The sequence below is a fragment of the Phyllobates terribilis genome, unplaced genomic scaffold (assembly GCF_046119375.1).
Source record: "Phyllobates terribilis strain yellow unplaced genomic scaffold, ASM4611937v1 Scaffold_5__5_contigs__length_657084704, whole genome shotgun sequence".
NCBI lineage: Eukaryota > Metazoa > Chordata > Amphibia > Anura > Dendrobatidae > Phyllobates > Phyllobates terribilis.
Window position 1 is genome coordinate 149,819,184 of NW_027362765.1, and position 24,724 is coordinate 149,843,907.

Genomic DNA, 24,724 nt, shown 5'->3' on the forward strand with positions numbered 1-24,724 from the left:
AATATGGGATCCTCAAAAGAAGCGTCATCAGGGGGCATAGGCTGACCCTGCGCGATGTTCACTGTGCGATGTGCATAATGACAGTGCGCTCCCTCACCGGCTCAGATCAGTAGTAACGAGGCGGCAACAGTGTGCTGTCGTTGTAAGGATACCTAGCGTGCAGAGACCAGCGTCACCTCCTGCAAGTGACTTCACTTGTGTGTGCGGAGCTGGTCTCCGCACACCGTTAATTCTGAATACGCACTGTTGCCGGCCAGTTACTACAAAAGCAAGTGGGGGGGGGGGGGTGGAGAAAAAAAGAAAAGCACTTGGTGTAGTTGAAGGATAGGAATTTTTTTTATTTAAGTATATTTGAAAATAGCTTAGGTTATGTCATTAAATAGAATTTTCATCCTAAATCCCTATTTTGGACCACCCCTTCAAAAATATTGTGGTAAAAAGTAGTGAAAAATAACCTGCCTATGTCCTCACAGGGGATAGTTTAAGGATCCTGGAGGCTCTCTCCCATGTAGAAGTGAAGAAAGGGGAGCAGGCAGAATTGCGCTGTTCAATCCAGGGAACCCCCCCACTGGCTGCTTCGTGGGTGCGGAACAAGAAACCGGTACGGAAAACTGAATATGTGATTTATAGCTGGGTGTGAGCGGATGTTATATGGCTTCTCACTGGAGACACATTGTCGTTAGGCTGGAAATTGAAAGTCATTGTATCTCAATGTCAGAAAATTGGTTATATCTATGTGCTTCTCCTTCTTCCATATCTTCCTTCAGCAGCTACGTGTATTCAGTAGCTTGTTCTTTGTGACGCGCCCCCTGTGGCCTTGGAGTACTCGACGCCGGGCCGGTCGGTTCTTTTAGGGTAGTCACGGTGGTGTGACCCGGTCCATGGCCCCAGGCGGTCAATAGCAGAGGGGAATTAAGTTTTGGGGATAAATTTTCGTGACGCCACCCGTGTTATGCGGCTATAGGTGGCCGCCGCTGCTGTTCAGATCCACTGGGGCCGTTGGTGACACAGCAGAGATGGTTCAGCTCTCCACGGGTAGAGCTAGGCCCCAGGGCAGTTAAAGAGGTAGCTTTGTTGTTGGTGTAGTGCAAGGCAGCAGTTAAGTCAAGGACACAGCGGGGTGCAGTCTTCAAGTTTTTACTCACAGTTCTTATGATGTTCCAGGTTACAACTGCCAGCAGGTTATAACAGCCCACCGAGTCCTGTGTCCTCCGGGGAAGTGATCCAGCCAACTCTCGGATAGCTTGGGTGCACTTGATCGGGACCCCCTTCTTGTGTACCTTTCCCGGGTCGTCGCTCTCTGCGCTGGCTCTCTCCATCCTGACCTGCGCCTCAGTGTCACGAGCTAGTGGCCGCGGGCCTTGTTGGACGATGTGCTCTCTGTCCCCTTGGTCCTATATGGCCACCTTTTTCAGCGAATCTGTGTGTTTTGGCTACGGCACTTAGAGATACCGCAGCCTCCGGTTTGCTAGCTGAGTCTTGCAGTCCTCCACTAGTCTTGGGCCGGTCCCCTACTGCGACCTGATCCCTTCTCCCGACTACGGTCGATGTGAGTTTGGGCACACAGGTGGACTCCGCACTTCCCGTGCCCCTAGGAGCCCTTCTCTGACTCCATCGCTCCTCTTGTCACTCTCTCCTACTGGGCCCCTCTGACTGAGCCCTCACTCTGTCTGGACCCTACTCCTCAACAGTCCTCACTCACTGGGCGCTTCTAGATGTTTCTACCTGTCTTTTTATACTGTCTGTCATGTGACCCACGTCACTGTCACTCTACGTGGTCCCCTCTACCTTCAGTCCTTCCTTGTGTGCTCCCCTAAACTACTTCCTCCACCCACCTCCTCTACCTAGTTCCCTCCTCCAGACAGGGACAAGGACTGTGCTCTCCCTCAGGAGCAATCTTGCCCTTCCCTACTGGAGTGATGTGGTGTTGGATGTGGGTGTGTGGGTCCCGGGTAGTGCTCCCTCCTTACCCGAGAGTGTGGTACCACACCTCTGGCTGAGATGCAGTACCTCTGTGGCGACTGGACCCGTAGGGGCGCCACATTTGAATGTCGTGGTGTAATATTTATACAGTGGCAAATTGTTCTGTCGATTTGGTTGTGGGTCCAATTTTGGCTTCTGAACTGGGACTGAGCTTTGAAGGTTTACAGGAGATTAGAAAAAAGGGTCCTGGTGCTTTTCCACTATTTGGATGCCACTACCATCCCTAAACTAATGCCAGTGCCCTCCCTTCCATGTATCAACAGCCTGTCTCTCATTATCCCCCAAATGATAGTAGAGAAAGTGGTCCCAGAGGCGGCATCCCTATAACAGCTGAGCCATCCATGCTATCCTGTCCCACTCTTTGTCTGATCACCCCCTAGGCAAGAAGGAGGGTGCTCCCTTAACACCAGCAGAAGCACTAATAATGGGTAGTTCCACCGAAGGGTGGTTTGATCTCTCTATGAACACCATGGATGGGTGATTGCACCCAAGAGGACTACACAGGCTCTTCCCAAATATTGTTCTTCATTACAACACTCCACCCAATAGCTTTGGGATGGCAGTGGTGTCTGGATAATGGAGAAGAATCAGGTCTGCGATATCAAAAAAGGCTCAAGTCTATAGGTTGAGTGTGGTTATGCAGCTTTATTCCATTAAGTTTTAATAAGGCTAAGCCACCATATTGGTTCATAGTTCATAGACAAGAGTGGCATTATGTCTGATAGGTAGGAGGAGATGACCTTTTCTTATTATTCTCTTACATCCCCTATAAGAGATGCCATTGGCTTTCTGAGAAGGATTTTCAGAATTCTTTTCTAAAATGTTCTGTTTAGAAAAAAATAGACTTTGAATACTACTAATTGAGCTGGTAATTTTAACGTAGTAAAAAATAGCAATGCTATATATTGCCATATAAGTGTTCTTTACTTCTAAATTGTGAAGAACACTACGAGGGAAATGACACCAGCGTGAAGTGTTAATCTGCCTTCCTCTCACATACACACAGGACATTGGGTATAGCGAGATTAGGGAAACTCATAGATGAATCTGCACAGTTTTCCTCATCTTCTTATCCTCTCCTAATACTCTACTTTTTTCAATTTTTGAGGTTGTTGACAGCCCTCGTATTTCTGTAAGGACGACTGAGACTGAGAGCTGCCTGGTGATTAGACAAGTGTGCGAGGAAGACAGCGGGAACTACACACTGTGCGTGCAAGACCAGACCGGGAGCATCCAGCATCACGCAAGCCTCGCTGTTGTGGGTGAGTATGGGGCGTGGAATCGGAAGACATGGGTCAATTCTGCACTAGAAAAGGCAGCATTGTCTATGGCAGCTCATTGGATAATATAACCTGTATGTATTTAAAGTTACTCTGCCCCCTATTTAAAATGTGTAAATTAATATCTTGCCATAAAAAGAAACGTATAGTATAGCCTTTGCTACTTTTCTGTTTCATGACTGGCACATCAAGAAGCCATTTACCATTACAATATGTAATCCACAAGAGAGGAGGCGTCCAGCACTTACGAAGTGATCCTTGAAAATGTCCTTCTTATTTAAAGGAGCACTCCTCCCATCAAAGTTTTTATCTTCTTAGTATATTGCAATCATCATATTATATAGCAGTGTGTACTTACAATTGCTCATTTTGCCTTTCTACTCAGTTAATTCTTCTCTTTTCCATTAGGTCTATGACATCACATGATTAAAGCTGTCTAGCTGAATCCTTCTAAGCTCTATGTAGCAAAAGGAGAACAATTTTGCCTGTGTGACTCATTAGTCACAGCACAAGTCAATGGCAGGGGAGATGGGGAGCATCTTGGTCAGGAACTGAAGAGGGGAATGATTTCGGCATGGCACAAAACACTTCCTGTTTCTACATAGAGCAGAGAAAAGAAGAAATAACTGGGTAGAGAGGCAAAATGAGTAATTGTAAGTACACAATGCTGTATAATATGATTGCAATATATTAAGAGGATAAAAACTTTGGGAGGAGTGCTTCTTTAAAGTTCAATGTAACAGTCACAGAATGTAATCTTGCTCTTCTCTCAACGCATTTCGGGCTTTGCGTTCTAGGATGTTTAGTGCAGCAAGCTACTTTATTTTGACCATGCAATGGATCCTAGGATAACCTAAAATGTAATTGGGGGGGGGGGGTGTTATGGCTTTTGGGTAGAAGTCACTCTCTACCTAAATGCCATGTGCGAAAGTGTGATTAAGACTGTGTGCCCATGATGCGTTTAAGCGTTTCCGCAGCGGCAATTCCGCTGCAGAAACGCTTAAAACGCTTGGTAGAAGGCCTGCCATGTTCCCCAATGATAATACGCATGTGCACATGCTGCGGATTATTATTGTGGAAAAAAACGCAGCACTGCCAATTATTTTGCAGAAGTGCTGCGTTTTCGCCGCCATTGACTTGCATTGGAACGCATGGAATCTGCATCACTGGATCTAGATGGTACCCGGGTCTGGAGAAGAGACTCTCCTCTGGACCCGGGTACCATAGAACCTGTAAACCGGCATGCTTGTCTTGGCTTGCCGGCAGATCGCGGTGGACTCAGGAACCTGCACTGACGTCATTTAGTCATGTGACGGCAGGTCCTTCAGTGTACCGCGAGCTGACGGCAAGCCGAGACGCATCGAATCAAGACTCCGGGGGCCATCAGAAGGTAAGTATAATAATGGCAGAAAAAACGCATGTACAATCCGCATGCGTTTTTTTCTGCCAGGGAGATGCAGAAATGCTCAGGAAAAATCCGGAGCATTTCTGCATCGTGGGCACATAGCCTTATGGTTGGGCTGGTTGATATATTTCAAAGAAATTACAGTGCACTTATAAATTACTTCATTGCATCATTCTTTGACTATCTCACCACCATGGTTTGCTTTGATGTGTCCTCCTCTGCAGACTGATGATGTATCTCCACCTCTTCACATTCCTCCAGGTTGTTGTCTATTGCTTTAATTATTTATGCACTGTATGACAAATTACTATGGAGTTGTACACAAAACTGTGTGTGTGTGTGTACAGTGCTCAGCATAAATGAGTCCATCCCTTTTTGAAAAGTAAGATTTTTCATCAATATCTGTGTCGTTATGTGGAGTTGAATAAGTGCTGCTGGAGTTGGGAGTTACATTTTATTTATGGTATCATGAATTCACAGATGTACTGCTGAATATTGAAGCACAATGCCAAGTGTCAGATAAAGTGATGTAAAGAACCGCCACTGCACTCCAAAGTCGTAAAAGAAAATATTTTGTGGAATCACACTTTTGTATCTGACAGTCGTCTGGTGTACAAGTCTGGGTTTGGTGAATGCCAGGAGAATGTTACTTGCCTATCTGATTTGTGCCAGCTGTAAAATTTAATGAGGGAATAATGCTATAGGTTTGTTTTTTAGGGATTGACCTAGACCCTTAGTTTTAGTTAAGGAAAATCTTAAAGTAGTGGACAACCACTTTATCATTGATGACCTACCCTTAGGTTAGGTCATCATTGTCTGATCAGTCGGAGTCCGGCACCCCTGCCGATATAAAGTTCCCGGTGTCAACGGCTGCTGGCTAATAATGCTCAAATGTGGAGCTTTGCTGTCTTCTGAAAGTAGCCGCTGTCGGGTACAACACTACCACCTCCTATTCAAATCAATAGGAGGCAGATATACAGTACCCAGCCAAGGCACTATCAGAAGACGGCACAGCTCCGCAATTGACTATTTCTGGCCGGCGATGCAGAGGACAGCTGATCGGTGGGGGGTGTCAGAAGCCGACAGATCAGACATTGATGACCTATCCTCATGATAAGTCATCAATGATAAAGTAGTGGACAACCTCTTTAATACATCAGCATTCAAGACATTTTGGCCAATTGGGCCTTCCCCAAACTATTCTCGCAAAGTTGGAAGCAACTTTTTGGTTCCCCCATGATTATGCCCAGTGCACAAAACAAGATCCATAAAAGAATGGTTGAGGAAGCTTATTGTTAACCCCTTTCTGACATTTGTGGTAATAGTACATCCTTGTGCCCTGGGCCCAGTGGGCCAGGGACGTACTATTACGCAGAATGTGATCGCGTCCGCACACAAGCCGCGTGAGGCGATTGCCGCCGGGTGTCAGCTATGTGCCAGGAGCGGGCCAGCACCGCTCCCGGCACATTAACCCCCAAAATCCTGTGATCGAAGTCTATCACAGCATTCCGGGGAGGTAAGCGCTGCTTATTTAACTCTTCTCTGGCATCCCGCGCTGTTTGTGCGGGGTCCCGGTGGTTGTCATGGTGACCCGATGTCGTCATGACGACATCCGGGTCACCAGACTGCAGGATGTTAGGTAGACCGTGCTCAGTGCGCGGTCTAACTTGTGTGCACAGGGCTGCAGCCTGCATAGTATAGAGATGCTGCTGCAGCATTTCTATGCTATGCAAGCGATCTGGGTGAAAAAATGAAAGTCCCATAGTGGGACAAAGTGTAAAAGTTAAAGTATCAGAAAGTGGGGAATAAAATGTAAAAATATATATAAAAAAAATATCCCCCAAAAATAAGAATATATTGTACCCATGAATAAATATTATTCTGAAAAAAAAAAAAAAACAATAAAAGTATACATATCTGGTATTGCCGAGTCCGGAACGACCTGACCTATAATAATGTCCCACTAGTTAAACCCTTTATTGAATACGGTAAAAAAAAATAAATGAAAAACGAAGCCAAAAACAATATTTTATAGTCATACCGCCAAACAAAAAATGGAATAAAACGTGATCAAAAAGACGAATGTAAATAAAAATGAAAACATTCTTGTCCCGGAAAAAAAAGCCGCCATATAGCTCCATCAGCCGAAAAATAAAAAAGGTATAGCTCTCAGAATAAAACAATGCAAAAAATTATAATTTTTTTTATAGAATAGCTTTTATTGTGTAAAAGCGCCAAAACACAAAAAAAACTAGATGAATGTGATACCACTGTAAATGTACTGACCCGAAGAATAAAGCTACCTTATCAATTTTACCACACACAGAACGGCATAAAATATAACCCAAAACAACAGTTCCTGAATTGTTGGTTTTTGTTTATTCTGCCTCCCAAAATTCAGAATAGAAAGCAATGTCACATGCCTGAAAATGGTACCAATAAAAACGTCAACTCGTCCCACAAAAAACAAGCCGTCCCATGACTGTCGGTCGAAGTATGGAAAAATTATAGCTCTCAAAATATGGCGATGCAAAAACTAGTCTTTGCAAAAAAAAAAGAGTCTTTTAGTGTGTGACAGCTGTCAATCAGAAAAACCCGATATGAACATGGCATCGCTGTAATCGCACCGACCCGAAGAATAAAGTCGTCTAATCACTTACACCGCACGAGGAACGGCGTAAAAAATAAACTCTAGGGATGGGGTTGGGATTTTTTCAAAAGTAAAGAAAACAAAATGATGACAATATGGCGACTAGTGTTGAGTGCAAGTGCTCGCTACTTGAGTTTGCATCGGATGCTTAGGTATGCACAGAGTATTGTAGGTGCTCGAGTCTCTGCCCCATATGCTTTGCGGCCATAAAAACCTCACTGGAATTGCTTGCCATGCATGAGCAATCCTCGTATGTGTGGGATTTTTTTTTTTTGGGGTGTCTAACAACTGTGAAACATGCGGGGTGGGGACTCGAGCATGTCACTTGGGCAGCCGCGATACATGATGCATACTCGAGTACCCGATGCAAACTCGAGTAGCGAGCACTTGCACTCAAGACTAATGACAACTTATTCAACATGATGACCTAATATTATCAAATTCTGTGTCGTACCTCTGGGTTCAAAATGTTCACTATACCCCTTGATAAAATCCTTGATGGGTCTAGTTTTCAAAACGGGGTCACTTGTGGGGGGGTTTCCACTATTTAGGCGCATAAGGGGCTCTCCAAACATGACATGGCGTCCGCTCTCGATTCCAGCCAATTTTGCATTCAAAAAGTCACAGTGCTCCTTCCCTTCTGAACCCTGCCGTGCACCCAAACAGTGTATTTTCCCCACATATGGGGTATCGGCGTACTCAGGAGAAATTTCACAAGTTTTTGGGGTCCATTTTCCCCTGTTACCATTGTGAAAATAAAAAAATTGGGGCTAAAACATAATTTTTGTGGAAAAAGTTTGATTCTTTTATTTTCACGGCTCCATGTTATAAACTTCTGTGAAGCACCTGGGGGGGTTCAGGGTGCTCACCACACATCTAGAAAAGTTTCCTGAGAGGTCTAGTTTCCAAAATGGTGTCACTTGTGGGGGGTTTTCACTGTTTAGGCACATCAGGGGCTCTTCAAACGCAACATTGCGTCCGTTAATTATTCAAGCAAATTTTACATTCAAAAAGTCAAATGGCTCTCCTTCCCTTTCAACCCTGCCGTGCGCCCAAACAGTGGTTTTCTCCCACATATGGGGTATTGGCGTGCTCAGGAGAAATTGCACAACAAATTTTGGGGTCCATTTTTTCCTGGTACCATTGCAAAAATAAAAAATTGGGGTCTAAAGTAACAACATTTTTGTGAAAAAAATAAATAAATAAATGTTCACAGGAATTTTTGGAATGTGGAAGAAAAAAAAAATGAAGCACCTGAAGGGTTAATAAAGTTCTTGAATGTGGTTTTGAGCACCTTGAGGGGTGCAGTTTTTAGAATGGTGTCACTTTTGGGTATTTTCTGTCATGAAAGCCCCTCAAAGTCACTTCAAATGTGATGTGGTCCCTAAAAAAAAAAAAAAAAAAAAAAAACATTGGTTTTGTAAATTTTGTTGGAAAAATGAGAAATCGCTGGTCAACTTTTAACCCTTTATAACTTCCAAACAAAACAAAAAAAATTTTGGTTCCAAAATTGTGCTGATGTAAAGTAGACATATGGGAAATTTTATTTTGTGTGACCTATCTCTCCGATTTAAGGGCATGAAAATTCAAAGTTTGAAAATTGCAAAATTTTTACCAAATTTCCGTTTTTTTCACAAACACCAGTCATATAAAATAAATTTTACCACTGTCATGAAGTACAATATGTCAAGAAAAAACAATCTGAGAATCAGTGGGATCCGTTGAAGCGTTCCAGAGTTATTACCTCATAAAGTTACTGGTCAGAATTGTAAAAATTGGCCTGGTCATTAACATGCAAACCACCCTCGGAGGTAAAGGGGTTAAAGAACTTGATTGGCAGCACAGAGTGTTGACCTCAACCCCATCCAACACCTTTTGAGATGAACTTAAACTGAGATTGTGAGCTTGACCATCTTCCCAAAAGTGTCTGACCTCACAAATGCACTTCTGAAAAATATTGTTGACAGCCTTCTCAAAGTGTCTGTGGGAATTTTTGCTCATTTATCTAGAAAAGTGGAAGCTTATTAGAGCTGCAAAGTGGGGACCAAATTGGTATTAATGCCATAGGAGTAGGAAAATGGTCCATGTAGTAGTTTTGTCCATGTAGAGTATGTGTATAGGTTTTTAATCATATGGTCATATAATATGTCCAGGCTGAAATAAAAAGTCTGTAGCCATAGAGTGCCGAATCGTGACCGTGTGTGATACGCACATTGTCATGATTCCCCTGTATTCCCCGTCTGGGTGGGAGGGCACGTAGCTACATATATGCCATTAGTACACTGTGGTCAAGTGCCGTTTGGTCTCATCCAGCTTCTTTTTTTATTGAGAGAAGCACTTGAGTCTAATCTGCACATGTGTTTAGGTAGGCCTCCCATCCACAAGGAGAATACAGGGGAATCATGACATTGTTCACATTACACACTGTCACAATTCTGCAGTCACATAATGACTAGACTTTTTCATTTTAGCCCCTTTTCAATAAAAAAAAATGTAAGAATAATTCAACAGATGTCTACGCATCAGAAACTTATGAAGTACAAAACATTGGCCCCCGATGCTCCATTTTTGACTGGAGTGCATTTTCCCCACTACATCCATTCGGCTGTTTTCGGTGGTCCCATTTTAAGTTACAGGTTAAAGGAATAGAAAAGTAAGATCACATGGTTGTTTCAGACACTACTATCCATCTCTCTGGTGATGGAGCACATACATGTCCTGTTCTCTGGCCAAGAATGGAGCTTGGACCCCACATTTTCAGTAATGGGACTCCCAAAAGTGAGACATCTATCTAACTTTTGTGGACTTTCTGGTTTGCTCGAAATGGCCTTTAATGTTGTTCATTTCAATGTGTTTAACAAGAATCCTTTTTTTTCTATTTTCTCTTTTGTAGATCACCCATCTCCACCCTCAGGGAAGCCCCTCATCTCCGCTTTGCAGCAATCCTCTCTCACGCTCTCCTGGTCGGGGCCAAGCTATGATGGTGGAAGTGCGGTTCTAAAATACAGTATAGAAGTAAAGCAGGTTGGAGAGGTCCGCTGGCGGATACTGACAGACACCTGTACCAGCACCTCTTATCATGTTGTGGAAGGACTAGTGCCTGGAGAACGATACCAGTTTCGAGTGAGAGCTGCCAACATGTATGGAGTAAGTGAAGCTGGTGCGGAGTCTGACGCTGTTATCATGGCTTCTTGCGGAGGTAAGACATAGAGGTTGCTCTACTAGTATGAAATACTCAGGGCGAGAATTGACTACCAGTTGATTACAAAAAGGCAATGATTGAGGGCAACGCTAGTGGCAATAGACCCAGGAGAGAAGCCAGTTCTTTCAATTTCTTTGGTGCATAAAATTAGAAAAACAAGACTGCTTCCTTCATAAACAGCACCCCATTTTGGCCATAGGCTTGTTCTGTTATTGCAGCTCAGATTAAAGTCCAACCTTAGACCACATACAGAACCACAAGGATGCAAGATTTGTGGTCACAGCCGCGGCCTGGAGCTTTGAATGGGACAAAGTTCCCTTTTAACCAGCAAGCAATGACCAATAATATTAGACATCTGTGGTATTTATAGTTTTTGAAGTTTGTGGGTCCCAATGAAAAATCTCCAATTTACGCCACCGCAGAACCATGGATGCAAAAGGGGGTTATGCAAATTTTGCAGCCATAGTGGATTTTCTGGCTGTTTTTTCTTTCCTCTGCAGCATGTGCATGGATTTCTGAAAGCCTCATCCAGATGTATAAGCTAGTCGAGGAAATTTCTGCAATCGATCTGCATTTTGTAAATCCACTCTTACAAACTCCTCATTGTACTGATCTCCATGCAACATTTCTTCACAGATGGAGATCACGAGTGTGAGGAACCCACTGAATACACAGTAGTCTCAATAAACACCACTGATCGGGTGGATAATCTTTATGTTAGGCTGGAGAAGCTAGGAATGTAAGTGGAGACCAGAAGAACATTTATCTTTGATATCCTATGGATTTTCATTGTAATTCCTATTTTACAAGTGGGATGTCACTTAAGGGGGGGGGGTACAAAGGTCACCATCCTAAGCAAGTGAACTTGCAGTGATCTGAGGACACTTATCTTGTTCCATCTATTGGCCTTATCTCGAGTAGAAACTCTAATTACAGGTAACTGAGCTGCAAAACTTGATTGCACAATACTCAATCATGATTTAATATGAATTTTATTTTAGGGGAAAATTCGGCCAAGTTTACAAGCTGCAAGAAAAGGCAAATGGCAAAATCCGGGCTGGGAAGTTCTCTAAGGCACGGATGCAGAAAGATATAGCAAATGCTCGGGCAGAGGTTGAGTTGATGAATAAGCTCCACCACCCTCGCCTGGTGCACTGTGTGGCAGCTTTCCAGGAACCTGGCTGGGTGATCCTGGTGCTTGAGTAGTAAGTTCGGTCACATCGCTCCTTCCTTTCATTGATATCTATTCTTGTTTTTAACTGCTTTCTGTCTCTCAGTATCGCAGGTGGCGAGCTGTTCGAGAGGATTGTAGCGGATGATTTTGAGCACACGGAGATAACAAGTATTGAATATATGTCACAGATTCTCGGTGGGGTGGGATACATGCACCAGCAGGGCATAGTCCACCTGGACCTCAAACCTGAAAACATTGTCTGCGTCAGCAAAGTCAACGCACAAGTCAAAATCATTGACTTTGGCCTGGCCAGGAAGCTAGGTGAGAAATTGTTCACCTAGGGAAGAAATCAGCATGGCACATAGGAAGCATATTGCAGTCACTTTTCTAGTGAACCTATCTGTAAGATCAGAACTGCGTAATTCTGCTATGCCCGCCAGTGCAGATATATTCACAGCCATTGAGGAAGTCGCTCATAAACTGTTTCTGATCATGTATAACTGTTAAATATGAGGACTGCCTAAAAAATGCTGGGAGTTGTAGTATAAGAAGCTTTGCATATTTATTTTCCAGAGGATCATTATTTCATTTGTCAGAGGAGCATTTTGGCTTTTGTCTCCTTACACTGACATGTCACTATCCACAAGGAGAAACTTTCCCCCAGAGCCTCAGTAAGAGGCCTCTCATGCAGCCAAATCGGATCTCCTGTTTTTCACTGAGGAGGGGCAACACCCCAAAACACGTGTCTGCAAATAGTTTCTGGTTTGGCTTTTTATCCAAACTCGTGTGGCAGGGCTTGTTAAAGGTTCGATTAATGACTTTTAGGATTGTTACACCCAATAGATGGCATCAGAGATCTGAGAGAATAATCTTCCTTCTGAAGAAGCTATTTGCAGTATAAGAGGCTGTAATGGTCAGTCCCCAGGATCGCTAGGATAGGCAACATGTACCTACATTTACTCAAGCTTACCATGCAGATTCCTTTTATGTACAGGTTTTGTATATATTTTTTTTTCCCAAGCGGCAGACTAATAGACTAAAGGGTGTATATATAAAAGGAGCGTATCCACTGCAAAAAATGCTGCAAACTTGTCAAAAATTTCTTAATTTGCAATGCCAAAAATCCTGCGGCATAAATTGACATTTCTGTGCGTTTGAAATCCACTGCAATGTTAATCCCCTTCCTGAAATAGGATGTACTGTTGTGTCCTGTGTCAGGTGTCTGTGTATAGAGCAGGCACAGGAGATGAGCCTGCTCCATGCACTGTGGATGCTGGTTGTGTTACATAGTCGGTATGTGCCTCTAAACTAGGGCAAAATTGCTGTTAATCCCTTATGATACTGTCCATTTCCAACAGCAGCACCTGTAATGTCTGGATCCGGATGTTGTGATAATATTTTTTTTTTTGTATTTTTAGAACCTGGGGTGCCATTGAAGGTGCTGCAGGGCACAGCAGAGTTTGTGGCTCCTGAAGTTATTGCATTCGAACCAGTTGGGTTCACCACTGATATGTGGAGCCTCGGAGTAATCTGCTACATCCTGTAAGTTATTCTGCGGAATCGTTCTCTTTAGACCATTCTCCTTTGACTGCTGTGAATGCTGGTTGCAGAAATGACCTATAAAAAATGTGTGTGTGTGTATATATATATATATATATATATATATATATATATATATATATATATATATATATATATATATATATATATATATATATATATATATATATATCTCTCTATATATATCTCTATATCTCTCTCTATATCTCTATCTATATATATCTCTATATATATATATCTCTATATATATATCTCTATATCTCTATCTCTATATATATCTCTATATATATATATCTCTATATATATATCTATATATATATATCTCTATATATATATATATCTCTATATATATATATATCTCTATATATATATCTATATATATATCTCTATATATATATATATATAATATATATATATATAATAAATATTAATTTTATTTTTTTTATTAACTTTTTAGCTTGAGTGGAGATTCTCCTTTCCAAGGCGAGAATGACATGGAGACATTGCGGAACATTACCTCCGGGAGCTGGGAATTTGATGAAGAAACGGACGCTGTATTATCTGACTCTGCTAAGGACTTCATCCGGCGGCTACTGCAGAAGAACATGAAGTAAGCAATCTGTCTTATATTAGGAAGATGAGATGTGGGAGTGAAGTCAGTAAGGTCAGTACGGATTTCATAAAGCCGAGCAAATCAACGCACAGATGGAGACTGGCCTGTACGATCAACTCTAGAAATGTTACAATTATTAAACAAAAATCCACTATTGTATTTTTTTTTCTTGGAAGTTTTTCATATTTAACAGGAGCTAAACTTCAAAGAATTTAACATTCCAATATCAGTGACAAAAATACTAAACATTTCTTAAGAAAAATAACTAGGTCTTTAAAATACCTTATTCCAAATATATAGCAAAAAAAAGAAGAAACATCAAATAGACAGACAATAGAAGGGGGAGAAAAAAAGAAGGTTAAATGTCAGTGTGGGTAAATGACCTGCTGTAAGAAAAACCCAGGGGCTTAAGGGGGCCCCATTTCTACTTCCCAAAGCGGGTGCAATTTTGCATTTTTAGGAGGTCTTGGGCTGCAAAGAGTCTGTGATGAAAGCCGGCCGGTGGGTGCAGCTCTGGCGCCCCCTTACCTCTCAGGTCAGTCAAGGTACTGCACCTAGAGAAAGTAGTGCCAGGAAGCTGCAACCAGCGCAGGGAACACGGTAGTGTGTTGTCCCTTCAACGTCACTAAACCGTAACGTCACTACACCGCACAACTCGCTAGCGCCCTCTTAGCCTCAGGTCAGTCAAGGAACTGCACCTAGGATAAGCGGTCGCCAGGGAGACTGTCCTGTAACCTACTGGGTATCGGGGCCCTCTGTAGTGAGGGCGGTATATATATCTTCCTTGGCCGCGCCAGGAATATATATATCTGAACCTCCGACCGTCACTACCAGCCTTCCCCAATCCCCAGTTGGTATGCTGCCACCAGTCCCTATTTTAGATATACGCCCAGTCCGTGAATGGGCCTATATCGGGTCAGGAACCAACCCTGGGTAGCGTTTTTGGCTTGAGCCGAGCTCCCACGGACGTGCGTTCGTTATGCAGAATAAAAGGCAGGCCCACAATTACTTGAGGTAATTGATTATAATAATACACCAGATACACGATATACAACTAAATATACACAGGTATAAGGTCAGGCTAAACTATACAACAATGGAATACAACACACAGAATCACCACAGCATATCAGTTACCGGTTTCTTGATTTTCTTGTGACGCAGGGAGAGGATTCTGCGGTCGCAGGCACGGTTCTTTGTTACAGGCTGAGGCCTACCACCGCATGGTCAAACTGCTCCTCCCCTTGGTGGCCTCAGCTGGTGCTCAGATGTTCAGCACACCACTCTTGGGTCAAAAACTGCCTTGTCTCTTGTCTGTCCTGCTATCTTACCTGCCCCGTCCCGCCCACTGCTGGTGAGGTCAGCTGGCTCAGTCTCCACCCTCAGGTCTAACTTCGATCAGAAGCCCAAATTCTATGGAACCCAATAACTTCTTCTGGGATGGTCTCATGATACCCCCAGGGGTTCCCATGGATTCGGGCCGCCGTAACCGACCTTTTGATATCAATTATGATACCATACGGTCCTCAGGAATGGCTCCGCGCTATATCTTGGCTTCCAGAGCACGTACAAACGTCTACCGCGGAGGCTTGTGTGCGCAATGGCTCCGGGACGCCGTGATATTTTTTTTATTGGCCCATCCCACGCAACATGCGTGTACTATTCATGTTTCTATATCTTATGCCTCCATGCTTGTGACAGACAAAGAAACTAGTCCTATGGGACAAATGGTCAGGTACAGATAGACGAAGCACCCCCCCCTGCTGGCTGTGTTTCCTCTCGAAGTCTTTGAAGCTCCTAGCATTCAAGTGTTAAGTAGGCTTCTTATCTTACAGGAGCCTGGATGGGGGGAAACTATCTAGTTGACGTTTTAACAGAAGGTCCCAAGGGTGGGGGCTGCTGAAGTGTGGCCATCCCTGGATATGATTTATCATTACCAAGATGGCGGCTACAGGTTCATCACACCTCCCCCTATACGAGGGCGCGAGGGGGTAGCACATTCCTGTGTTCCCCCGTGCGTCCTTCTGCACCCTCCCCTTGCCGGGATAACCCGTCAACGTTACCGTGGTCACGGCCTCTTCTGTGGCGAATGGAGAAGTGGTACTGCTGGAGAGCGAGGCTCCAGCGTAGCAACCTGCCATTCGACCCAGAGACCGTGTGTAACCAGCTGAGGGGGTTGTGGTCCGTCTCCACGGTGAAATGGCTCCCGTACAAGTAGGGCTGCAGACGCTGCAGGGCCCATACAATTGCCAGGCATTCTTTTTCCACCGTGGAGTAAGCCACCTCCCGGGGCAGTAGCTTCCTGCTCAGGTACAAGACAGGATGTTCCTGGCCTGTCGTGTTGACCTGACTTAGCACAGCACCGAGGCCAAAGTCACTGGCGTCGGTCTGTACCACAAACGGCCGGTCGAAGTCGGCAGCTTGCAGTACAGGGGAGCTACTTAGGGCGGCCTTGAGTGCCCCGAAAGCTGTCTCGCAGGCGACTGTCCAGTCGACTGCGACGGGCAGCTTCTTCTTGGTGAGGTCCGTCAGGGGCTTGGCCAGGGTGCTATAGTGTGGGACGAACCTCCTATAGTACCCGGCGGTCCCCAAGAAGGACATCACCTGCTTTTTGGTCCTAGGAGTGGGCCAGGATGCGATGGCATCCACTTTCCCCGGTTCTGGCTTCAGAACCCCCCCGCCTACCCGGTGACCCAGGTAGAGGACCTCACTCATGCCCAGCTGGCACTTTTCCGGCTTGATGGTCAAGCCTGCCCGGTGGATCCGACCGAGCACCTGCCGCAGGTGCTCTAGGTGATCCTCCCAAGTGGGACTGAAGACTGCAATATCGTCCAAGTACGCAGCCGCGTACCCTTCAAGTCCCTCAAGCAGCGTATTGACCATCCGCTGAAAAGTGGCAGGGGCATTCTTCATGCCGAATGGCATCACTGTGGACTCGTACAGTCCAAAAGGGGTGATAAAGGCAGAGCGTTCCCTTGCCGCGGGGGTCAGAGGAATCTGCCAGTACCCCCGGCTCAGATCCATGATGGTCAGGTACTTAGCCCCGGCCATCCGATCGAGCAGGTCATCGATGCGTGGTATGGGGAACGCATCGGTGGCCGTTACAGCGTTGAGCCCCCGGTAGTCCACGCAGAACCGTGTAGTTCGGTCCTTCTTTGGTACGAGGACTACAGGCGAGGCCCACGCGCTGCTGGATGCCTGGATCACCCCCAGCTTCAGCATCTCGTCTATCTCTTGGCGCATGTTTCCCTGCACCTCGAAAGAGACCCGATATGCTGAACGCCGGATCGGCGGGTGATCGCCAGTGTCCACGTCGTGGACAGCCATCTCAGTCCTTCCGGGCAGGCTGCTGAACAGCCCCCGGAAGGGGTGCAGGGTGGTCCCCAGCTGGGACCGTTGGTCCTCCGTGAGCTGGTGGCCAACCCCCACATCCTCGATGGACCCACCCGCCTTGGCTTGGGTGAGCAGATCCAGGAGGGTTTCTACCTCTCCTTCCTCGGGAAGGTTGCACACTGGGTGGGCAGTCGCTTCCCGCTCATGATGAGCCTTCATCATGTTCACGTGGAAGGCCTTCCTCCTTCCACGGGCGTGATCCAGGGTGACCAGATAGGTGACGGCGTTGAGTTTCTGGTGCACGAAGTAGGGACCTTCCCAGGCTGCCTGAAGCTTGTTCTGTGGTACGGGGACCAGTACCCACACCTTTTGACCCACCTGGTAGGTCCTCTCACAAGCATTCTGGTCGTACCACCGCTTCTGGTCGGCCTGGGCCTGGGCCATATTGTCCTGCACCAGCTTTGCCAAGGCCATCATCCTGTCCCGGTGGCGCACGACATACTCGATGACCGACACCTCGGGGGTGGCCAAATCCCCTTCCCATGCTTCCTTCACCAGAGCCAGGGGGCCCCGTACCCGTCGCCCGTACAGGAGCTCAAAGGGGGAGAACCCCGTTGAGGCCTGCGGAACCTCCCGGTAAGCAAATAGGAGGTGTGGGAGGTAACGCTCCCAGTCTCTCCCGTGGGAGTCGACCAACATCTTAAGCATCTGCTTTAAGGTGCCATTGAACCGCTCACACAGGCCATTAGTCTGTGGGTGATACGGGCTGGCCACCAGATGTTGCACCTGCATTTGCTTACAGAGGGACTCCATCAGCCGCGACATGAACTGGGTCCCTCGGTCGGTGAGCATTTCTTGGGGGAAACCCACTCTGGAGAAGATCTCCAGTAAGGCGGTAGCCACCTTGTCGGCCCGAATGGACGACAAAGCTACCGCTTCCGGGTACCGGGTGGCATAGTCCACTACCGTGAGTATGAAGCATTTCCCGGAGTGGCTGGGAGTGGACAGAGGTCCAATAAGATCCACAGCAACCCTCGAGAAAGGCTCTTCGATGATTGGCAGAGTTACCAGTGGGGCTTTGGGGCGCGGCCCCGCCTTCCCCACCCTCTGACAGGTGTCACACGAACGGCAGTAGGCACCCACCGCGGCTCCCATCCCAGGCCAGTAGAAATGCTGAGCTATCCTGGCCTTGGTTTTAGCGATCCCTAGGTGTCCGGCCATCGGAATCTCGTGTGCGATCCGCAACAATTCCGCCCTGAACGGATAGGGTACCACTAACTGTCGGTCCCTGGGCCACGCCTCCGGTGAACCCTGCTGGACCGTTACCCGGTACAGCCGTCCCTGGTCCCAGACCACCCGCTCGCAGTCTGACTCCATGGGAGGCTGTGCCGCCTGTTCCTTGAGAGCTTTCAGGCTGTCGTCTGCTTCCAACGCAGCCTGAAATTCCTGACTTGATGTGGCCAGAATCGACGAAACTGCCACATCCTCTGTCAGCCCCTCCGGGCATGTCACCTGGCCGCTGTCTGACCCGGCAGACACTTGGTCAGAAGTGGGGAAGCCGTCGGACCTCTGCAAGGCTCCTTGGGCTCCGGCGCTCCCACTCCTGGTGACAGCGGCTATGACCGCTGTGACCGTGGGTAGTGCCTGCTTCCCCTCTGTTTCTGACCAAGCCGCCCGATCAGGCAGGCTTCCTAGGCCTTTGGACATCTCGGATGTGGGGAACTCCTGCCCTGGGGTCTTACCTGGCGGCTCCTCTCTTGGGACACCCCCACCTCCCATGGCCTGTTCCTCCCCCTGCAGTGGGCCTATACTCAGCAGCCTGGATACCCCTGGGAGCCCTACACTGCCGGTAGCTGCCCCCCTCTCCATCCCTGAGCTTCCCTCTACAGAATCCTGCCCGCCCCCTCCCTCACCGGAGGACAAGAGGTCACGGCACGCCGGCTGAGCACCTCTGCGGGCATCCCCACACTCCCCACCTGCTTTCACTAACCCTGTTTGTGTTGTGTCTGTGCAGGTGTTACCCTCAGGTTTCACTCCCTCCTCCTCAGCAGGACACACACTACATACAACATGGTTGGCATTAGCAGCAGACAAATCAATACACTCTTGGGGGGCCGAACTTGGGGGTTCAGAGGGTACATACTGCGATACTAGACGCCCCAAGTCGGTCCCTAATAAAACATTTGCGGGAATATTTGGCGTTACTCCCACCTCCCGCATCCCCCTTCCGGCACCCCAGTCCAAATACACCATGGCAACGGGAAGTGCCGGCTCCACGCCTCCAACCCCGGAGACGGAAAGAGTCTTTCCTGGTACCAAGTCCTGGGGGGACACCACCTCAGGCCGTACCAGTGTTCGTTCAGCGCCCGTGTCCCGCAGTCCCATGACCGCAGAACGGCCTATGGTGACGGGTTGGATGTTGTCCAGGGACCTACCACCACCCCCTCCCACACACAAAACATTGGGCGCTCTCTGGGAATGGGATGGGGTCTTTTGGCGCTGGGGACACTCAGCCCTAAAGTGTCCTGGTTTGTTGCATAGATGACAACGTCTTACGTCTGGTCCTTGCCTGGAGAGGGCAACAGGGGGATACACCCCTTGTGTTCTAGGGGCCGGGGAAACAGGGGCATGACTGGGCTTACCCCCTCTCCAGGTGCTGCTGGCAGACTTCTTCAGCTCAGGCGCCCTGTTATTGGCATACTCGTCTGCCAGGGCGGCTGTAGCAGAAGCCCCTGTTGGTTTTCGGTCACGGAGGAACTGTCGGAGGTCCTCTGGGCAGTTCCACAAGAACTGCTCCGTGACGAACAGTTCCTGGACCTCCTGGCGGGTAGTAAGCGCTAGACCCGAGGTCCAGTGCTCTGCGGCTCTCAACAGCGCCCGCATATGATCGGTCCAGGTGTCCTTGGGGCCACGCAGCAGGCTCCGGAACTTCTGGCGGTACGACTCGGGAGTGAGGTTGTACTGCCGGATCAGGGCCCGCTTGATGCAGTCGTAGTTCTGTACCTCCCCGGCAGGTAAGTCCCCCAAGGCATCCAGGGACTTACCCCTCAAACGGGGGGTCAGGTATCTGGCCCACTGATCCCGGGCCAGATGGTGCTGAAGACAGGTCCGTTCAAATGCCACCAGAAAGGAGTCCAGGTCCCCATCCTTCTCCAGTAGAGGGAAGTCCTCAGCTCGGACTTTGGACGACTTGGTCTCCTGATGGGTTGGTTGCTCTAGCGGAAGCCCCCGCTGGGCCAGGTCCAGTTGGTGCTGGCGCTCCGCAGCTCGCTCTGCACGCTCCGCAGCCTCCCGGCGCTCTGCAGCTTCACGCTCCGCAGCCTCCCGGCGCTCTGCAGCTTCGCGCTCCTCCTCCGCTGCCTTCTCTGATGCTGCCAGGAGGGTTTTGTAGACGGCATCGCCATGAGACTGGAGACTTGCCATAGCCGCTTGTAAAAGGGCTTGTGATCTGGACAGGCTGGGCTGGGTAGGTGGTGGGCAGCCCACTGCGGGACCGTATACTGGGGACTGGCTCCCTGAGGTGCCCGGGCTGGACTCCTCCTCGCCATGAGTAACAATGTCCTCCCCTCCTGCCACACGGACCGTAGCATTAGCCTCCTGCAGGGTCTTGCTCCTGGTGCCGTCTGCCATCTTGGTAACCGACACCGCTGCAACCCTGAGTTTGCACACACCTTGTTATACTTTTAGCCTGACCGTCTAATGTTGGGCTGACCTTAAGACTCCAGCAGTGGAAGTTACCACTGGCAGTCTTTAGTGCCTGGGAGTAGGGGTCCCACAACACTATTATTCTGCAATCCCACCGCTCTGCCACCAATGTGATGAAAGCCGGCCGGTGGGTGCAGCTCTCTGGCGCCCCCTTACCTCTCAGGTCAGTCAAGGTACTGCACCTAGAGAAAGTAGTGCCAGGAAGCTGCAACCAGCGCAGGGAACACGGTAGTGTGTTATCCCTTCAACGTCACTAAACCGTAACGTCACTACACCGCACAACTCGCTAGCGCCCTCTTAGCCTCAGGTCAGTCAAGGAACTGCACCTAGGATAAGCGGTCGCCAGGGAGACTGTCCTGTAACCTACTGGGTATCGGGGCCCTCTGTAGTGAGGGCGGTATATATATCTTCCTTGGCCGCGCCAGGAATATATATATCTGAACCTCCGACCGTCACTACCAGCCTTCCCCAATCCCCAGTTGGTATGCTGCCACCAGTCCCTATTTTAGATATACGCCCAGTCCGTGAATGGGCCTATATCGGGTCAGGAACCAACCCTGGGTAGCGTTTTTGGCTTGAGCCGAGCTCCCACGGACGTGCGTTCGTTATGCAGAATAAAAGGCAGGCCCACAATTACTTGAGGTAATTGATTATAATAATACACCAGATACACGATATACAACTAAATATACACAGGTATAAGGTCAGGCTAAACTATACAACAATGGAATACAACACACAGAATCACCACAGCATATCAGTTACCGGTTTCTTGATTTTCTTGTGACGCAGGGAGAGGATTCTGCGGTCGCAGGCACGGTTCTTTGTTACAGGCTGAGGCCTACCACCGCATGGTCAAACTGCTCCTCCCCTTGGTGGCCTCAGCTGGTGCTCAGATGTTCAGCACACCACTCTTGGGTCAAAAACTGCCTTGTCTCTTGTCTGTCCTGCTATCTTACCTGCCCCGTCCCGCCCACTGCTGGTGAGGTCAGCTGGCTCAGTCTCCACCCTCAGGTCTAACTTCGATCAGAAGCCCAAATTCTATGGAACCCAATAACTTCTTCTGGGATGGTCTCATGATACCCCCAGGGGTTCCCATGGATTCGGGCCGCCGTAACCGACCTTTTGATATCAATTATGATACCATACGGTCCTCAGGAATGGCTCCGCGCTATATCTTGGCTTCCAGAGCACGTACAAACGTCTACCGCGGAGGCTTGTGTGCGCAATGGCTCCGGGACGCCGTGATATTTTTTTTATTGGCCCATCCCACGCAACATGCGTGTACTATTCATGTTTCTATATCTTATGCCTCCATGCTTGTGACAGACAAAGAAACTAGTCCTATGGGACAAATGGTCAGGTACAGATAGACGAAGCACCCCCCCCTGCTGGCTGTGTTTCCTCTCGAAGTCTTTGAAGCTCCTAGCATTCAAGTGTTAAGTAGGCTTCTTATCTTACAGGAGCCTGGATGGGGGGAAACTATCTAGTTGACGTTTTAACAGAAGGTCCCAAGGGTGGGGGCTGCTGAAGTGTGGCCATCCCTGGATATGATTTATCATTACCAAGATGGCGGCTACAGGTTCATCACAGAGTCCATATATTGTTCTTGCATGGGGTCACTTTTCTGTCTGTGTCCACCAGTGAAAAATCCTGAAACGTGTAAATGGTTAAGAGATGCCAAAAAGTATCCCAGGGGGTCCAAACAAGGTTGAACCTCTTAACATTGTCAGGAAACTGGAATATTGTGTTGCTCTTAATGAGATCTTTAATCCGAGCTTGCAAATCCATGAAAGATTGAGAAGTTTGGTTCCAGTGATGGGCTATTAACGTGCTGACATCAATATATGCAGGAGCAACCTGGTGGACCTCTTAGATCTATCTTTGGACCTGTTAGGTATAGTTTGAGGAAAAATATTTGTCAGATCTGTTTAAACCCTTCATCCCCAAGCCATTTTCCGTTTTTGTTTTTTTTTTCTCTTTTGTCCCCCTCCATCCCCTATCCCTTCCAAAAGTCATACCTTTTTTTTATTCTTCCGTCCACATAGCCATGCGAGGGCTTGTTTTTTGCGGAACTAGTTGTAATTTTGAATTATACCATTCATTTTACCATTTGTACTGGAAAACGGGAACAAAATTCCAAGTGTGGTGGAATTTGCAGAAAAGGTGCTATTTCACAATTTTTTTTTTTTATTTACCATGATCATTATGGTAAAACTGACCAGGAAATATGATTCTCCAGGTCAATACGAGTACGCAGATGCCAAACATTTATTGTGTGTGTTTAACTTTTTATTGTATTTAATAGTCCCCTTAAGGGGATTGCTTGTGCTATACATAACAGTGATACAGCAATGATAAACTTGGGTCCAAAAATGGATGCCCATTTTCACCATATATAACTTCATTGAGCTCTGAACCTCGCTGACCAATTATGTCTGCGTATTGGCCATAACTGGCGCGAATGTGCTCATCCCCATAGTGGACAGGAGCAGTCTACAATTTATATGCACTAGTTTGGTTCGTAAATCGGACTTGATGCCCATAGGCTACAGTTGGTCCATGTGCTGTCTGTTATGTACATGGATTGAAAATATGGCCCATATGAACATGCGCTAAGTAAAACATTTATATTGTCTACAAATAACCATACCGCCTAAATAATCTACACCGCCCAATCAATAAGCTAGGGAATGTAGTTGGCACAACTAGAACAGTCTTTCCATAGGTATGGGCGAACGGAAACTATCCTTTGGTCTTATGCTAAGGTCTATCAGGACCAATGGTGCCCCCACCAGTAGTAACAAGAGATGCCCCATGTGTAACAGCAGTGGTTGAACACCCTACCCTGGTGGAGAAAATATTGTAATTATGTAGTAAAGTTAAACTCCTACAGATTACATATCATTGGTATCGTCTGTTCTTTTCTAGATCTCGTCTTACCTCAGAACTAGCCATAAATCACCCCTGGATTAAAGACAAAGCCATTTCCAGCACAAAGACTCTGTCAAAGGAAAGGATGAAAAAGTTTTTGGCCAGGCAAAAATGGCAGGTAAGTAATACAAAGAGCAGAACAGAGGAGGGGGCAAGGAAAAATAAGTGAAACATAGATTTTAGCCCCCCATTCTCATCAGACTAAGGTCAACTGAACTTGCCAATATTGACGGGTTAGTCCAACTATCTAATGTGTATGGGGGCCTCCAACTCTTCCAACGACAGAGGATGTTGAGAGTGATAAGGATTCGGAATGACGATCCTTTTGTTTTCTAAGGGGTAAGGCACCATCAGAGAGGTCTGGCAGCGGCGCTCTCATGGAGAAGGCATGAGCGTTTGGCAGAGCGCGCTCCTGTGCATGGAAAGTCAGGAAAGAAAGCTACCAGCCTAACAATCGATAGGACCATAATTTTTTCGACCGTTATCTAAAGTGTATGGGGGGCTTTACAATGTGAGTTGACTATTCTGTGGGGCACGCAGTTTACGACATGGGGTTCTGTGAACATGTAATCTATATTTAATGCCGTATGTTTTCCGCAAACTTAATGGAAATGGAGTATTTCTGTCTCTGCACAGCTCAGGTATACAGTACAGAACAAAAGTTTGGACACACCTTCTCATTTAAAGATTTTTCTGTATTTTCAGGACTATGAAAATTTTACATTCACACTGAAGGCATCAAAACTATAAATTAACACATGTGGAATTATATACTTAACAAAAAAGTGTGAAACAACTGAAAATATGTCTTATATTCTAGGTTCTTCAAAGTAGCCACCTTTTGCTTTGATGACTGCTTTGCACACTCTTGGTATTCTCTTGATG

General features: G+C 47.0%; 1 protein-coding gene across 2 annotated transcripts in view; it reads left to right on the forward strand.

Moving 5' to 3' along the window:
* LOC141272443 (myosin light chain kinase, smooth muscle-like) overlaps positions 1 to 24,724 on the forward strand; it is a 63,186-nt gene that overhangs the window by 31,332 nt on the left and 7,130 nt on the right. Inside the window, exons 7-15 of one of the 2 annotated variants that reach the window (XM_073683174.1) lie at positions 474 to 601; positions 3,092 to 3,245; positions 10,212 to 10,517; positions 11,157 to 11,259; positions 11,522 to 11,725; positions 11,798 to 12,015; positions 13,113 to 13,236; positions 13,712 to 13,864; positions 23,837 to 23,957. In XM_073683174.1, coding sequence (XP_073539275.1) covers positions 474 to 601; positions 3,092 to 3,245; positions 10,212 to 10,517; positions 11,157 to 11,259; positions 11,522 to 11,725; positions 11,798 to 12,015; positions 13,113 to 13,236; positions 13,712 to 13,864; positions 23,837 to 23,957 — 1,511 coding nt within the window. The remainder of the gene's footprint in view (positions 1 to 473; positions 602 to 3,091; positions 3,246 to 10,211; positions 10,518 to 11,156; positions 11,260 to 11,521; positions 11,726 to 11,797; positions 12,016 to 13,112; positions 13,237 to 13,711; positions 13,865 to 23,836; positions 23,958 to 24,724) is intronic. The other variant, XM_073683175.1, reaches the window with a different exon arrangement.